This window comes from Pollachius pollachius (genome assembly GCF_949987615.1).
Source record: "Pollachius pollachius genome assembly, chromosome: 13".
NCBI lineage: Eukaryota > Metazoa > Chordata > Actinopteri > Gadiformes > Gadidae > Pollachius > Pollachius pollachius.
In genome coordinates, this window is record NC_136946.1 from 14625117 (window position 1) to 14644174 (window position 19058).

Here is a 19058-nt window from a genome sequence, read left to right on the forward strand (position 1 = left end):
ACACTTAAGAAATGTAACATTTGACACTTGAGTGTTTCATTGTGTTAGATCAAGAACTTCTTTCTTTTAACCTGGGTCGAATGGTGCATGAAAGACTTCTATTAAAATACTGTCTCCCTGATGTTTTCTTCTTCTCTTGAGCATCGTCATCTATAGTACCTTTTTGCATATATCAAAATACTGTCTCCCTGATGTTTTTTTGTTCTCTTGGGCATTGTCATCTATAGTACCTTTTTACATATATCAAAATGCTGCCTCCCTGATGTTTTCTTCTTCTCTTGGGCATTGGCATCTATTGTCTGCTTTTTCTGATAGAAAAGGCAAGGTATCCGTCAGCTTGCGGCACTAGATAACAGATGGAGCCGGATGGCTAAACAATCCAGAAATACAATATCATTCATTTACAAGAGCTGTTCGCTCTTCTGTAAGGCGGGGCCATAATTGCCTTAATTTAGCCTGAGTCCACTATTAGAAACATTCAACAGGATTTCTTATGTGAGGCAGAACTTGTTTTAGATAATTGTATGGTCATTTTCCCCTTCTAAATAAAGATAGGGACTAAAACTATAATATACGAAATAAATCTATAGTGCCATGTACACATTTTATGTCATGCCATTATTTTTTATGCAACTGATTACAAAGGCAAGACACACGCACACATACACAAACATGCACACGCGCACACGCAAACACACACACGCAAACACACACACACACACACACGTGTATACACGCAAGCACACTTTTTACTCAATCCTAAAGACCAGCCATCTCAAGACGTTGCTAAGCAACCTAAAAATAATCTTCTGGGGATAAATAAACGGGAGGGTGAGAGAACAGACCAGCCACACATTGCAGAGCATCCAGAACAAACAGTGCTGTTTATCATAGGATATTAAGCAGCAAATTGCTATGGAGTGCGTGTGTGAGTTGTTGTTGTGAAACCATTGCTTGGGGTGCGTTGATTTACATTCAGATAAAAGTGCTTTGCTTTGGATCAGCAGATCCCTGACGTTTGGTATGGGGGAAAAGGCAAGAGGCTTGCCTTTTTCTGTCCTTCGGAGCCATGCAGGACATGACCTGCTAAGGTTGTCCCAACATGGAACCTGTTTCAGAAGATGTTGCTGCTGCTGCTGTGTGTATGTGTGTGTGTGTGTGTGTGTGTGTGTGTGTGTGTGTGTGTGTGTGTGTGTGTGTGTGTGCGCGCGTGTGTGTGTGTGTGTGTGTGTGTGTGTGTGTGTGTGTACGTGTGTGTGTGTGTGTGTGTGTGTGTGTGTGTGTGTGTGGGACTCATGAGACGTGTGTTTGTGCCTGTTAAATTGTTTAACCTCAAAGCCCACAATACGTAAGCCCTTGCTGGACCTTTAAGCAGTTAGCATGGGCAATACATATTTTAAATGATGAAATACTATAGGGGAAAAATACTTGAAGGTCTTGCATAAATTGAATGCTGTAAATACAATTCAAATCTGAACTGGAGAAAATCGCTATTTTCCCTGCCAGATGTTTCCAACGCTCCAATTCCAACCAATGAAACTCTGGGTCTCTCCCCGGCGCAGGGAATAAAGGAGGCGGGGGAAGGAGCATGGAAAAGGGATGCTTGTTATGGCTGTCACAGCAGCACTGACGGTTAGGAAAACGTCCCTTTTCATGTCACATTGACAGGAATCCTATGCAACATGTGCGCGTCTGCAATTTCCATATGGATGGCTATAGGTACGTTTCGGTTGATTGTCTGGCTATGTGTTTTAAGTTTGCGTTTTTTGCCCGTTTAATGTGGTACCTCATTGATGGCATGCTAGTTAGCTAGCTGCCCACTGCCCAGTGCTGTGGTTCTGCACTGTTCAGCCCAGTTTTTCCGAACAGAGAGGGAGTAATGGAAAAAATGGCTAACGACAGGCAGATGTACCGTTATTTGTGGGGGAAAAAACAGGGAAACACCTAGACATTCTGCCATGAATCCCCGAATTTGTCGAAAGAGACGCTAAATAAAACATGTTTTACGGGGAAGTCAAACATAACGTTAGAATATGTAAACTGCGATACATGTTTAATGTCAATCCCATCTTGTTTGCACATATACGAACTGTGAGAATGACAAAGCCTACTATTGTGATCATTATTATCACGTTAATCGAACCCCTCTAATGTACAACTTATTTTCTGTATGTATCGGTCCATTAGTTTACATTGTGCATGCCAATGATGTCCAACACACCAATTTGCATGAGAGAAATGCCTCCATGGGCTTGAAGCAGAGACCACCGTTGTTCAGAGATGGTGAGTGTGGGGGGCATGTGTGCGGTGGTGCACATCATCATGTGTTGACCCTCCTGCCCTCTCCCATGTCATAACACCGTGACCACGCTCAAGTAGTTCCCTGTTTATGGTGATTGTTATTTGTGCCTCTTCCAATAACTGTGTTATTAATGGTCCTTAAGCCCCAATCTTGACATGTTATAGCCTAATCATGTTATAACACGCTTTGCTGTCATACATGCTTGTTTTATATTCTTATCTAACCAATAACACACCCTAACAGTCTGATTTGAGGCCACCTCTTTCCGTAAACATAACCAAAGATGAGTAGAATTGATATTGCTTACTCCCAAAACTCTTGATATTCTTTGCTTAAAACGATTACAATACTTATTTTCATTCTCAAGCATATTTATCATTACTCACCTCAATAGAAAGTTAGACAGTTGAAGATAAGCGCTGGCTCTGTTTGCCGTCCATGCTATCTACAGCCACATCGCCTTCGTCCTGTGCTACACAAAATAGTTTCACTTCCAAGTCTGTATTTAGCGCTTGCCTCAAACGCTATAGTTGCAAACTCAAACAGTATTGGTCCTTGTTGTTTATAATTCACCGCTTGGAAAACCAAAGAAGCACATGCATCCATCCCCCTGACCAGAACAACAAACACATAGCTGATTCAACAGAACTAAAGGACCGCCGGTCTGTTCTTTGCTAGCTGCCACCCAGGGACAAGGGCAGTTTATCCTCTGTACTCAACCAATGGCATTCTTAAACTAGCCTTTGCTCCTGAGCTGTAGCAAGACATGGATCAGCCCATAAAAGCATACAATCAGGTTAGCCATTCCCCCCACCACCCCTGCCTGCTAATAGTAATCTACTGTCAATACTGTGTGTGTGGACGTGTTTGTGCGTGTGTGTGTATTTGCATGTGTGTGTGGGTGTATTTGTGTGTATGTATCTGCATGCATGTGTGCATGTGTGTGTGTGTGTGTGCGTGCATTTGGATGCGCACCAGTTGTAGCAGAAGTTAAATGTGTTGCTAGTATGTAAGATTGAATGACGTCAAAGGATGCATGGTGTTTATGGAAGTGCACGTTTATGTCTGCTCTGTGTGTTGTCATATTTCTGTGATGCACAGCTGGTAGGCACGCACACATTCTGCACTGCAGCCGGAGACACAGCCGCTTGGCCACAACTTTTAATGGGTGATGTATTAAATAGGAGCCCAGTAGTCCATCATTTCTAGAGAGTGGGTTAGTCAGCCGTCCATAAGCAGATGGAATGCTATTAGCTATTAGCAAATATGCCTTCCCTGCAAAGATATTTTTCACATTAGCTGGCATCCCCATGGAAAAGGCTGGTTAAAACTGGAGTTAAAATAAGGGTTTCATAATCCAATCCAACCAAAGGATTCTTGGATTAGGAGTTTTTTTTTTTACTGTGGACCTTTGATTATGAGGCTGTTAATACTGTTAAAGAATAACGGAAGTCCATAATCCAACCAAAGTCTACACATCATCAATAGATGATTTCACTTTCACTTACTGTCATATACGTCAATTCAATCAATCAAAATGCACTGAACTGCTCAGTTCAGCTCTTCAGTGTAGCAGCTGTATTATTTCTAACATTTTATTTATGATCTGGTTGGTTAGGTCGGAAGATTAGTTAAAGATTAGGTAAAGGTGTCACCAGCTCAGATTTGAACACTCTTAGCACATTGTTTAGAAATTAATTTAAACCCATCTCAAACCAGCAGAACATTATGTGTAGTCCTCATCACTTAACAAGTTTTGGGAAGGGCTGGAGGCTTGGGCGTGGTACTACGGTGAACCACGGTATTTAGAAATCCTGAAGGTATTATTCAATACCGTCCAAAATACAGACGCCCCACTTTCTGTTCAACTTTTTTCCGGCATCTTATTAATATATATTTTTTATAACGTTGATATGTATTATAGACAAGCTTTGAAGCAAGATTTAAAAAGTCAAAATTAAAGTTGTTCCACTAATGACTGCCACCAGGAACGTTCTCACATCAAAGCTAAAAGTACAGACGTATAATCTGTTTTCCTATCAAAACGCCAAAACCAATAAACGATTTTAAAATTTCCCTTGCAAATTGAGTTCTGAGTTCTGAAGTAGGATTAAACTTTTGAAAAAGTGAAATGTGTGAGAACTTTACCTTAAGGAGACGAGTTACTTTGCAAATGAAGTAGTTGCCTGTAGATCCAAGCTAGTTAGTGTTTTCAATTATTTTAGTTGAGAGGCATTCATTTATAGTTAGTGTGTGAACTGTTACCCCTAAACCATATTACTTTCCCATAAAAAGCACATCTATAAAGTCACAAGCCGAGGTCCCCATCACCGACAAATGTTATTACATTGACTTTGTTTTAAATAATAATTCTTTATTATTATTGAGTCCATTTACTCTATTCATAATACCAGCAAGTGAAAGAGGCTACTAACAAGTCTGCAAAACAATTATGTGGCATAATCAATACCTTGGCTCCCATTCAACGTTTGAATGGGATGAGGAATTAGCGGCTTGCATTCCAAATGACCCCAGCTGAGGCCTATTCTACCCACGTAAACAGGGGCAGAAAACAAGTGGGGAATGCAGACCAGTGAAAAGCCACAGGTTGTGGGATCTTGCTGGCTGGGCTTGTGGCATTAGTTGTAAATACACAGTCACAAAGATTATTTACCAGGGGGCAATAATTGAATAGATGTACCCTGACATAAAGGGGGCCATGTCAGACCCTGTAACTAGATTTTCCCAATTTGAAAAAGGCCAAAGGATAAGCCTTTTATGGACAAAGTTTACATGTTATTATTGGGATATTGGGAATATAGTCTCGCAATACTTATTATACTACATATTATAATAGTATAATACAAATTATACTACAATTTCAACAAATATCTGCTTCATTAAAATTGGGAATAATAAAGTACAATTATACAATGGTACCAAAAAAAATACCTTGACCAGCCGTGGAGCTCGGGTATGAATGTAATGCATTTGACTACAAGCTACATGTTAAACAGACTTTCGCAAAAAAAGCATTTATAACCAGCAAGACTTTTCTAAGTAGGCAAGTGACCCATTAGACACACAGGATTGTTAACTAGACAATGTCATACATGCTACAATTATTTATGTCACCTGCAGCTACGCTTTTATGATTTATGAAGTTAGGCTTTTGCACTTTACACAAATACAGTCATGCCGTACACCCTGGTGGAATATCAAGACGTTAAGGAGGTTTGCAGAAATAGATGCTGCCAAGCCTGGCTGCCTGGGGCTGCATCTGGGATCCTTGCTTGTCATCCTGTCTCATTTGTGGTGATCATCGGCGATCATCAATGGGTGGTGCTCAATGTGTCAGCCCTTCTTGACCTTGATTGCGAGTGTGTGACCTCTGCCCGTTTGTGTGGGCTTAAGAATTAATGATGCTTTGGCGGTTATGGGGTAGGCATAATGGAGAGAGTGGTGCTTCTCACTCTGTCAGTGTGCGTGTGTATGTGTGTGCGTGGGGGATCATAATTGAACTCAATGTGGTGAAGGTGAATGAGGTTTTATTATAGGTCCCAGAATAACCTAGTTCCAAATGTCACAGGCTCAGCAAAAGCAGTGAAGCATTTTTCTCCATATATGAGTCATGCTTCTACAGCTATATAAAACCCCTTTCACTGGCAGTAGTTTTGCTGTGTTCTAAAACAACATTTAGACCTATTAGTGACTTGAATTGTATTGATTGTTTTTAGCTGTGACCAAACGCCTTGGGGACAGGGAGACATAGGGCTGATCCCAAAGCCTTTGTTGCTGCAACAGATGCAGGTTGGTTTAGCATACATCTATTCTGGGGGCTATTGTATAAATCCTGCACTCTCAAGCAACCACAGAGTGCTTTTGGATGGCTTATGGGATGTAAATTAATTTATCCATGTTGACCCAGAGAAGACAATCCTCATGTCTAGTATTGTTAGAAAGATAGTTCCTTTCAAACATACATTTATTGAAGATGTTTTTCTCCTGGAAACTCATTGAACCACAAATGGTCTCCTGGATAATTCTTGGATTTTATACCTGGAAAAGGAGCAATCAAAGACAACCAATTATGTTGGCAGATCTGCTTTTAGTAAAATACTGAAATCTGTCACCCAGCTACATCGTCAATGGCAATGATGATTATGTGGATGGTGATGAGGAGGAGGAGGTGGATGTGAGAGGTGTTGGACCGCCGGCGGCTGAGGGGACTGGAGCTGGTGAAGGGGGGGGTTGGGCTGCAGCATGATCCAACCTCCCACAGATTCTCCCATGCTCCTCTTATTGCAGACAATCTTATTGCGTTTTTGAAGCTTTGAATGAAGTCTGCGGGCAAGATATTTGTTATCTCTCTCTCTCTCTCTCTCTCTCTCTCTCTCTCTCTCTGTCTCTTATTTTACTCACACAACAGGCTATGGATCACATCTCCCGTCCCTCCCCTCCTTCTCCCTACCTCTCAACCCATACCACCACTGGCATAATTCAGAGGGTCTCCACACGGATACATATTCTAAAGGAGGGGGAAAAATACATTGCCTTTGTACTTTCTGAATGAAGTGAAGAAAAGACTGTGTATGAAAACCCGGCACAATTGTTTCTCTTTTTTAAGCATTCACACAGAGATTATAAATGGAGGGTAGTGAAGGAAATGGGAGAGAGAGAGAGAGAGAGAGAGAGAGAGAGAGAGATGGAAAGACTTCCAGGGCGAGGGCGACAAAGGGTAAAGTTAACTTAGATTTCCGGGATGCCTCTAGCTGACTCTCGCTATCGCATTCTTACTCACTAACCCCTGCTTTCTGGCCTTTGGTGATGATAACAACTCTCTGTTGAAGTTTAATGGCTCTCTGCTGCTCATTCCTTACTATATCATTTTCAGGCCAGAGCCTGATAAGTGGGAAATTGAGTTTTCGCCTTCACGCTTGACTGCGTCTGATTCTGTGCACTGCACAATTTATATGGGAGCTATGTCTGCAGTGTACAATAGCACTGTACACTCACGATAAGTGTACACATCTATCTCCGTGAGCCTTATTGATCCTGCAAGGGTGCAGGGAGGTTTGGCTGATAGCTCTGGCAATGGGAGCATTGGCCATGTTTAGTTTCACAATAAAACTTTTAATACTGGCGGTGTTGACAGGTAATTAATGTAGGGGAATGAAACATGGGCACACAACAGACACATTCAGATGCACACAGGTGACCAACCTCACCTGCTAACCTGCTTGTTCCGGATCTCTGTGCACCAGTGGTCACCATCTTGTCGAGGTCGCACGCGGACCGCAACGTCTACCCGTCTGCAGGGGTGCTGTTTGTCCACGTGTTGGAGAGAGAGTACTTCAAAGGAGAGTTCCCTCCGTACCCAAAGTCAGGTACAAAACAACAACAGTTGGAACACTCAATCTTACGGTCATTTAGCATGAAAACAAATTTAAGAGATATGCAGCCATTTTATGGTTGATGGAAGTCGATAAGAAAAGTATAAAAACAAATTAACAATGTTCAGGATATTCCTCCAGCATCAGTTTATAAAAGTTCATGAATAGATGGTTGGTTTCTTTGGGCCACAATCCCACAATTAAGAACAAATGTGAATTCCTGTGTTGCTGAGGACCCAAAACAGATCCTTGTGGGACACCACTTGTTTTTTTGTTTTTTTACAATAATTGATTCTCTCTTCAGGTGATTCCAACAATGACCCCATTACCTTCAACACAAACCTGATGGGCTACCCAGATAGGCCCGGCTGGCTGCGCTATATACAGCGGACCCCCCACAGTGACGGCGTCCTATATGGTTCCCCAACTGGCCAGCATGCGGGCAAGCCCACCATCATAGAGGTAGGAGCAAGCAGAAGCACCCGCCTGAACCGAAAAGAAAGGGAGGGTATAAGTTTTAAACGCAATGATGTATACAGTACGGTGCTGTATATGGGTTCTGCTGCAAAAACGAATTTCCCCTTGGGGACCAAAAATAAAATATATTTTCTTCTGAAAAGTTTGAGGTCATCCAGACCAATTGGACAAGGAGATAAAGGATATTTATATTTTTCTTAAGGACAATGCTTCAAATAAATGAAGGGACTGTTCTGATATAGTGCGCTACATTTTATTACACTACTATAGCACTACTATAGCACTACTAATACAATACTATGATGATGATAGTAGTAAAGGATAATGACAGTATCATTTACATTCAATATTAATATAAGCTCCCCATCATTTCCGAACAAAGACTAAAGCTTGGCTATTTCATCCGCTCTCTACCTAGTTATGGAAGACCTTTAAGCTCTCACAGCCTTGATCCTTAAATTCCATTATGTGATTTTTTGCCTTCTTCCTGACTCTGCTAAGCTACTGTAGCCCCTCTACAAGGCTTAGAAGCATGTGGCTCCATGCGGTGTGTCTGCTGGGGTCCGAACTTCTCCTCCGTATCTGGCTCAGGCTTGTCCAGAGAGCCACTGCAGTATAAGCTGCCTTGATCTGGGTTTAAACTTTCACCCTTAGTGTGGTTTTGTGTGTTTGGGCTATAACCGTGTGTGTGTGTTTAATTATGTGTGTTTGTGTGTGTGTGTGTGTGTGTGTGTGTGTGTGTGTGTGTGTGTGTGTGTGTGTGTGTGTGTGTGTGTGTGTTGCAGATTACCGCTTATAACAGACGCTCCTTCGAGACGGCGCGCCACAATTTGGTTATAAACATCATGGGAAATGAAGGTAAGACCGGCCTTGCACTTTGGGCGTGCAAGTTGAAATCCGCCCCTATTGAACGTGTGTCTTTTACCAAGAACTGCGTAAATCCTCCTTGGAAATAGTTCCATATAATATCTTGAGTTCAACAAGAACTCAAGTATACGTTGAACCCCAGCAGCTTAATTTCAGTGGCAAGGGTTCATGGTAGTATCAGTCAGTGGCTGTATCAGTAAGATTGTGTTCTGCTATTTGCAGAACACAATCTTACTGATAGTGTTCAAATCGTTCGTGAACACTCTTTGTTTTTACTTTCCTTCCCTCTTCTGTCCTTCCATCTCTCCCTCACCCCTCTCTCTTTCTCCCTAACCCATCTCCCTCTCCCTTACCTCTCTCTCTCTCCCTCACCCCTCTCTCTATCCCTCTCCCTCTCCCTCACCCCTCTCCCCTCTCTCTCTCCCTCTCCCCTCTCCCCTCTCTCTCTCCCTAACCTCTCTCCCTCTCCCTTTCCCTCACATTCTCTCCCTCCCCCTCTCCCTCTCCCTCTCCCTCACCCCTCTCCCCTCTCTCTCTCCCTCTCCCCTCTCCCCTCTCTCTCTGTCTCCCTAACCCCTCTCCCTCTCCCTTTCCCTCACATTCTCTCCCTCCCCCTCTCCCTCTCCCTCACCCCTCTCCTCTCTCTTTCTCCCTAACCCATCTCCCCCTCCCTCACCTCTCTCCCTCTCCCTCACCTCTCTCCCTCTCCCTCATCCCTCTCCTCTCCCTCTCTCTCCCTAACCCCTCTCCCTCTTCCTCCCCCTCTCCCTTACCCCTCTCCAGAGTACCCTCTGCCCTACCAGGCTGAGTTCTTCATAAAGAACATGAACGTGGAGGAGATGCTGGCCAGCGAGGTGCTGGGTGACTTCCTGGGCGCCGTGAAGAACGTGTGGCAGCCCGAGCGCCTCAACGCTATCAACATCACGTCGGCTCTGGATCGCGGCGGACGTGTGCCGCTGCCCATCAACAACCTCAAAGAAGGGTGAGAAAGAGTGATTCCGGAAGGATCTCTGACCCCCCCCCCGTCGTATATATTAAGCCTCAGTCCATTTTTTTGTAAAGTCTCTAAGGTATTTTATTTTCAAGATTGTCCTGGCCAAGAAGCAACTTAAATCAACAGACAAGTACAAATTTCAGACAAGTAACACATATACATACATAACCTCTTACAGTCCACAGAATAGAAGATTTGGTTGAAATCTGCTTGAAGATTGAAATCCTGCTTGAAATCCAACCTGCTTGAAGATTTGGTCCAAAGGCATCGATCAGCTATGGCTGGTTGCTCCTGAAGGACACTAGAAACTAGTTTTGGGCTTTAAAAAGATTTCTGCGTCAATCCTAGGAGGATCAACTGGTAGAAGCCACTGAAACAATGATAATTGAACATTATTTATACATTTTTTAGAGCTGTAAACATAGTATAGTTATTCAAAGACATTTGAATAAATTCCATATTCAATAATAAAACTACAACTAACAGATATAGAGCTGCCTAAACGCATATTTTAAGTATGTGTATGATGACATATCATAAATAAATATTTGAAACAATATTTTGTTTGATGAGAATGAGCAAACACACTACTCCCTCAACCAGTCTGCTCATTACCTCTCTCCCCCCAGCCCATTTAGTCCTCTGTCGCCCGGCGTCATGCTGAGGTTTTAAATAACTCCAGAATCAGCCGTTTACACTGCTAATGAAACCTGGCTGTCATAGATAAATGGATCTGGCACAAGGTTAAAAATATTCATCAGCCCAGCTTGAGGGCAAAACTAACTCCCAGGATCTGCGGTGGTCATTTGTAAAATTTGATATATTTTGTTATATAAATTCTACCTGGTTATGTTGAATAGCATTTAAAAATAGTTTGACGCATCTAAAAAGCTATTCCAGGGAACTGGCTTGCCTTTTGCTTGATACTTGCGAACACTTGGCTGTAGCTAATGTGATTTGAATGGGCAGGCCGATAGGGTTTTGCATACACAAACATTGGGTATAACAAGACTATGTAGGATTCTATGTAGGATGTTTTAGCTAGATTATAAAATACAACAATTTGGATAAAATACAACAAAAGACTGACATTTCCATGTTAGTCTTTTGTTGTATTTTATCAGTCCTTTTACAGTCCTAGCCTGTGTCGAACCGGAGGGCACTCAGGACACAGCTCGGCTCGGTGTCTGGCCTGTCGGATGACCTTTGATCCCCGTTTGACCCTCCGCAGTGTGTATGTGATGGTGGGCGCGGATGCCCCCTTCTCGTCGTGGTGTCTGGCCTGTCTGATGACCTTTGACCCCTGTTTGACCCTCCGCAGTGTGTATGTGATGGTGGGCGCGGATGCCCCCTTCTCGTCGTGGTGTCTGGCCTGTCTGATGACCTTTGATCCCCGTTTGACCCTCCGCAGTGTGTATGTGATGGTGGGCGCGGACGCCCCCTTCTCGTCGTGGTGTCTGGCCTGTCTGATGACCTTTGACCCCCGTTTGACCCTCCGCAGTGTGTATGTGATGGTGGGCGCGGATGCCCCCTTCTCGTCGTGGTGTCTGGCCTGTCTGATGACCTTTGACCCCTGTTTGACCCTCCGCAGTGTGTATGTGATGGTGGGCGCGGATGCCCCCTTCTCGTCGTGGTGTCTGGCCTGTCTGATGACCTTTGATCCCCGTTTGACCCTCCGCAGTGTGTATGTGATGGTGGGCGCGGACGCCCCCTTCTCGTCGTGGTGTCTGGCCTGTCTGATGACCTTTGATCCCCGTTTGACCCTCCGCAGTGTGTATGTGATGGTGGGCGCGGACGCCCCCTTCTCGTCGTGGTGTCTGGCCTGTCTGATGACCTTTGACCCCCGTTTGACCCTCCGCAGTGTGTATGTGATGGTGGGCGCGGACGCCCCCTTCTCGTCGTGCCTGCGGGAGGTGGAGGGCCCCCACAACCAGCTGCGCTGCAGCCAGGAGATGGAGCCCGCCATCAGCTGCGACAAGAAGTTCCGGGCGCAGTTCGACATCGACTGGTGCAAGATCTCACTGGTGAGGCGGCCGCTTCTGCCGGAAGTACATGTGAACGCGTTGTTGTTGGTGACAGGTTACTTGTTCTGGTAAGGAGAGAGGAACTGTTTTACATTCCTGCACTCTTTCAGTACCGGTGATGACTGTTATTAGCTTTTCCGCTTCCTGCTTTTTTATTCGTTTTTTCCGTTTGATGCGCTTGCCGCTAAACTGCAGTACACTGTATTTAACTAGGTGGCGTGAACTTTACCGTAAACTACTTTTTAAAGGTCACTGTGCAAGACTTATATCCAGGGTTGGGGGGGTTGTCACTGTTGCATACTAAGTCACATGTTAAGGGGGGAAATAGTGAAGTCCTACCTGTAGGCGTCCTTGACCAAGATGCCAACCCCCCCTAATGCATCTTAAAAAACATCTCTCTTTGGGTGGAAGGGTCAATAGAATAACAGTGTTTTTTCCCTACCCATTGTTATCCCCAGGTGGACATCACCAAGCTGGGGACCAGCCACAGCCACAACCGGCCCGATCCAGGCACGGGGATCCTGGCCGAGTTCGGGGAGTACAACCCCCCCTCCGAGTCCCTGAAGAGCCGCGACTACTACGCAGACTTCCTGGTGACGCTGGCGGTGCCCGCCGCCGTGGCAATGGTCCTGTTCGTCATCCTGGGTTATACCATGTGTTGTAGACGGGAAGGGGTGTAAGTGTTTGTTGGGTTTTTAAACACACTGACCGACACACGCACATACGAGAGGGTCGAGCAGGTATAAGCATTTATTCAGGATATATATTTATATTATTCAATAGTAGAGAGGGTCAGGATGGATTTTTTTCAGTAAGGCGGAGGAGTGTAAGTGCGAGTTTATATATATCCAAGTCAAGACGAAATTATACATTTAAATACCCTGAAAGAAATACGGAATGAGCGAAAGGCCACAGAAAGGTTGAGGCACATTTGCCACACAAATTGGAACTTGCAGCTTTCCATTTCCATCCAATTTTATACTTTGTTTGTATTTTTTCAGACACAACATTAACATTGCGGTTCAGCCACAGGTTTGTCCTTTTTACGGGGTCTGTGCACATCATAACGCTCATATCAGTCAAAGTACTGGGATTGATGCTCCTGCATCAAGGATGTATACGCACATCCCAGGCCTGCGCCGCCATTCATCTTCTTCAACAGGCGTGCGGAACCACATCTCCTCTTCCACCCAAACCACCCACCCTCAGGTCACAGTCCAGATCCACGTCTCCTCCATCACCACCCCCACCGCCCCCTCCACTCTCCCCTCACAACTCGGCAACAAAAAAGAACCTGCGCTTCTCTGTGGTTGTCAACAACATACGATTAGCATTTAATTCAGCAATTTTGTTTGTTTCTAGGGATAAAAGAAACATGCAAACACCAGAGTAAGTTTTTATCATACCTCCCTCCCTGTGTTTTTTATTTTCCCTCTATATCTCTTGTTTTTTATGCCTTTTTTTTTCAGTTTTCTAATCCTTCTGTCTGCTGTCTGTCTAGTTTCACACTCGCCACCTCCTCCCCCTCTCCTTCCTCCGCTTGGATTAGCTTCTTCATCATCATGTGACAGCATTTTCCCATCTCCACTCACGCGCTCGTCTCATCTGTCAACACTCATCCATGCAATAGGCTGCTCTAAAAAAAAACTGATTTGATTGACAGATGACAGGGAGTTAACCTTGCTGTACTCATACAAACGTATGAATATGATTTAGCAATCCTTTAGAGCTTGGACTGGGGGCTTGACTGAACACTCAGGACATGTCTTGTGTGCAGCGGTGGCAGCAGCAGCAGACGCAGGCTTTGTGTGCATGGCATGCATGCCCTCCACAGTGGAAACAAAATGTGTCCGATGCTAGATCTTATACAGTGCGGCAGACATCAATGAATTAGTGTGAATCACATAAACCAAGATAAGCAACATCTAAGGCAATGGGAACAAATTCACATTGGAAAGTGTTGAACACGGCGTATTGGAATGTAGAACTGTATTGCCAATTTTCCTGACTTTTTTCTACCCTGTCTTTAGCGCTCACGAAGCTCGCTGGCTGTAACAGCAGAAAAGGCATCTTCATGCCGAAACCTAGATGCATTTTTGATTATTATGGTTCTCTACATTTTTATCAAAGCGCAAGTGCAAAGCTCTTGCTTAACCGTGCTCCTTGCTCGTCCTTTGACCCGGAAAACAATGTGTATCTCGCGTCTCTCTACTAACCACTTCAATTTTCTTTCACAAAACTACCAGAAACAATCCTAAAAAATATACAACCCAATCTCAAGTAACGTAACCACGGCGACTCCTCCTCCTCCTCTTCCTCTCCTCCTCTGTGGGTGCAGCATCCAGCTGGTGCACCACAGCTCCATCCAGAAGTCCTCCAAAGAGCTGAGGAACATGTCCAAGAACCGCGAGATCTCCTGGCCCCTGTCCACGCTGCCCGTCTTCAACCCCGTCAGCGGGGAGGTGGTGCCCCCCATCCACCCGGACAACTACGAGACCACCAGCATGCCCCTCATGCAGGCTCAGACGTGAGGATCCATGGAGGCTGTGTGTGCACCACCCCCACACACACACACACACATAGAAAAACACACACTCACATGGACAAATGGTAGTACACGCACATAGATGTACACACACACACACACATGGAAGTGTACACATGTATGCACACACATGCATGTACACAGAAACAGGACAATGGTGGGACAGTCCGAGGCTTTCAACACATGCACGCACATTCTTGATTTAGCGGCGGGCGCTCACAAACTTGTGCTCATTAGCAGGGGGCAAGTAAAAATATGGCTTATAGGCAGTGGGCTGGGAACGTTTCAGCAGGGACAATGCTGTTATTGTATACTGTTGTTCGGGATAGGGCCTCATTGACAGGCTTTTAGCAAATAAGTAAAAGCCGCTTTTAAGTACCAGCCAAGCTTCAGTCCCATGATCATATTTAGCCTAATATCCTTAATGCATTATACTATGTTCTGATTTCTTCTCCCCTTTTCAGAAACCTGCAAAACCAGATTACAATACCACAGCAGCGACCATCAGGTTGGTTACAGCTTACTCGTTTCTGCAAACTGTGTTGGTGTGTGTTAGTGTGTGTGTGTGTGTGTGTGTGTGTGTCAAGTGGATTTATTTAACAGTGACTTGGCTAAAACTAGAATCCAAAAAGTCATTAGTGGATTTGTGACATGTGATCAAGATCAGGAGATGTGATTTGTTGTCGCCATGTGGAATGTCCCCCTTGTCCTCCTCTCTCACTTAGAATATCAAGAAAGTTTGATGTTAGCAAATTATAGAGAGAATATAGGACAGAATCATGTTTAAGATACACAAATACAAAGTTCTGTGTGTCTTAGCCAGGAGTGTGTAAGAGTGCCCTCTTGTGGTTGTGTTGTTGAGTTGCATGCGGCTTCCTGAGCTGACCTGCTGCTCTCTCTCTCCATTCATTGCTAACAAAGGAGATAGTTATGTAATGTCAACATTTCGAAGGCTGGAGGTGGGTATTCTGGTCTGCCTCCCTACCCCCAACCCCCCTCTCATTCAATGCATGCCAAGCTTTAGTCCTGACCTTTACATTGTGTGAACAACCAAAAAAAAAAAGAGTGAGTTCTTCATAATATTTTTCAAATATGAGGAAGAAATAACTCCTGTGTAATGAAACTGGTGTGTCGCTTGACTGATTTTTTGTAACGGACTTCCAGGTAAATGGTATTCCTGAGGAGCGGAAGGTGGCCGAGGCGCTGAACTTGTGACCAGGGGTGGACCCAGCTTTACAGATCACAGCGCCAATGTGTTGCACTTACATCGCCTATGTGTTGCTCTTACATTCATGCCATTCTGCATGCCTCAAACGTGTGTATCCGCCCCCCCTACATTGTTCAGTCCTTTCATTTTTGTATTTTTTAAGCATTCAAAAAAGGGAAAATTTGTTTGTTGGGTTTGTGTGTTAAAGTCGCAATGTGTAACATTTCATCTAGCTCGTAGCTCAAAAATAACCTGGCAATATATGTACTCAATGCTGATCGATAGTGATTTAAATAATGCAATTAATAAAATGACATCTTATCATTGATATATATATATAAAAAAGAAGCTAGCCAGCCCTTACCAATTGGTTTACAAGAGAACCAATTTTGTAAACCAATCTTTACAAGATTGGTTTTCAAGAATTACCGACACTCGACATGTTGAGTGTCGATTGGGCTAGTTTAAGAGCAGAAGTCTGTTAAAGTTTTTGGAAATCCACCAACCTACTAACTGGGAGGGGCTCAATCTTACACATTGCGACATAGTACGAAAGGATGAAATATATTATATGACCATCAATGTTTACAAAGCTACAGAGGCATATTTAAAGTGAATTATGTTGTTGTTTTTTCTACTTGGCATTTCATGCACCACGGTTCTCTCGGAGTGGGAATACAGATGTGCACTAACTGGTCGTGTGTGCAGTGACATGGTTGTAACTACTTCGATATCACAGTAAAGCCTTTTTAAACAAACACCACCGTTGGGATTCAAAACCTGCAAGACACGCACACACGCACGCACACACACACAAACACACACGCACACACACTCATTACACACACAAAGGAGCAAACCAGCAAATGTTTTTATGAAGTTATGTTATTAACAATATACAATAAAGTCGTTTTTTATAAATAAAATGAATACATTTCACATTAGGACAGCACAAAAGAAATAAAGTAATCTTTCAACAAGGCTCTGTGTGAGATTATAAATAGTTTTTGCTCGTACAAATGGGCAAAAAAAATAAAGAAAGGGGAAGACTATTAGGGCAGATAATAATCACCAAACATATAGCCTTTGATCAGAGAGAGGAGAACCAAAGAGTAAACTACTATGATCAAAGCATTCCTTGTCTAAACCATGGGAGGAGCAGAATCTATGGTAACAACTTATTTTCCTTTGGGACGGCCTCATTGCATTAATAACTCTTTTTGACTCTCAACCTTGTTGGTAAATGGATAGTGGAGGGTTCAACATTGTTATCTTAACAATATGTTCTGGAAGTATCCCGTTCGTATTTACACATGGCAAACTGAAGGATGTTATGCATCATGCGCCACCTTTGGACCTATTTTACAGTTGTGCAAATGTGTGTGAGTGTGTTCTGCATCTGCCAAGCCTCTAAGTCACGTAATAAAAAAGTGTGTGCTGAAATACACAATGGTATCCAAACAGAAATAATGTTTATACCAATCAGGAAATTACTCTCCCCAGTGTAAGCACACAGCTCGGAAACTAATTTAGGGGTTTCAGTTTTGGCACTTAACAAACCTCTCGTGCCACTAGTAGATTGAGAAAGAGAGACAGATAAATACTGTTGGCGTTTCCCTAAACGACTAACCCCTGGGCTTTCTCAGCTAAATTTGGTTGGGTGATAAAACTGACACTACAAGATGAACAGCCGATTGAGAGATGAATCAACAGTAAGGTATTCGTTGACCTGGGTGGATGTCTTACAATCAAGTGGCATTCAGTTGACAAAGCATACGCCATGTCATTCAAGTGTCTATTTTAGTCGCCCATTGAGCAAACAGAAACAAGCACAAAAGCGCCAACATTAGTGGCCTTCCGACGACAACCCAAAAAGAAAGAATAAAAAAGACATGTATAAATCCAGTGCATTTTCTTGATAGACTAGGAGTCCGGTATTTTAACATTGTCAATTCAAACAAAAGGAAGAAGGAAAAAAAGAAAATTAAGTAAACCTAAAACCTGACATGTCCTCAGAAACACCTCCTAAATCGGTATTTACAGTGAACAATGTGATCTAGCCTGTGTGTTTCCATGAGTACAAAAGGAACCTCCTACACAATACTTTTTTAGGTTTTAAAACAGCAGAAATGGGAGCAGAAATGGACAAACCTACAAAAAGAAAGAAAGAAAAAAGCAAACCCTGTAGAAAATATGCGCTTAATTTAAATCTTTAAATACTGTACATATCACATAGAGCTTCGGAGCTCTAGGTCAGTGGTCGGTCCACCTCACCGTACGAGGAAGTCTTTGCTCAAATAAACTAGCAATGCCTAAACAAAATGGAAGAGGTAAATAAAATATATTCTGACAATGTATCGTTATTATTATCATCATAGTTGTTGTCGATGTGCACTGTATCAAACCTATTGTGTATTTTGTCACTGGCTGGTCCAGGGATCACCTGTAGGCCCATGAAGACACATGGGCATATTGAACCGCACCAGTTTCCGTATGGCTCAATGATGAGTTGGCAGTCTGTGTTGATTTGCTTGGAAACCTCAATATGTAAACGATGACGAAAGAACAATTGAGCAACGTCTTACAAAAAGTGGGACTGTTGTATTCCACACACACACACACACACACACACACACACACACACACACACACACACACACACACACACACACACACACACACACACAGACGCAGTGCGCGGACATATGTGTGTGCGTGCTGTGAATTCCTGTCGTGTCAGGATGCATTTTATTCGTGAGGTTTGCCGGGGCAGAAGCAACTCTGGAAAATTCACACTGCAAGCATGAGGTTATAAACTTTGAAGAGTGGACCTATTTTTTACAGTTTCTCCTATAATGTCTCCTTCTGTCCTATAAGGTCTATTTCTAGACAGCTACCGTTGTTAATTATCTTCCCGTACCGTCTTTAGAAAGGTGCGGGCCCACATGGCAGGTGTGTCCCCTCCCCCTCTCTCTCTCCAGTGTGCGACTTGTTGTATGTTGGGAACCATAGCGGTCAGGGAGAGCTCACCACAGAGAGATCCTGTTCAGACATGGCGGCTCCACCTCGCGCCAGATCCACCAATCAGAGACCTCGGGAGAAAACCAGCCTCTCCAACCGGCTTCTAGTAGTCCAAACATCACCATGACTAAAGGAGGACGGACATCCAGGACTTCTGCGTCCGCTCTGAGTTCGGCGGGAACACAGAAGGTGAATGTGTGGGGGGGGGGGGGGGGGAGAGAGGAGGAG

At 43.8% G+C, this 19058-nt stretch overlaps 1 protein-coding gene across 1 annotated transcript; it reads left to right on the forward strand.

Moving 5' to 3' along the window:
- Positions 1 to 1590: 1590 nt before the first annotated feature.
- Positions 1591 to 15906, forward strand: sgce (sarcoglycan, epsilon). Its single transcript, XM_079749723.1, has 11 exons — positions 1591 to 1719; positions 7567 to 7689; positions 8000 to 8157; positions 8958 to 9030; positions 9823 to 10021; positions 11895 to 12057; positions 12516 to 12733; positions 13420 to 13446; positions 14396 to 14584; positions 15067 to 15110; positions 15767 to 15906. Exons 1-11 carry the CDS (start codon positions 1683 to 1685, stop codon positions 15781 to 15783), a joined length of 1248 nt encoding a protein of 415 aa, XP_079605849.1. The 5' UTR covers positions 1591 to 1682; the 3' UTR covers positions 15784 to 15906.
- Positions 15907 to 19058: the final 3152 nt, after the last annotated feature.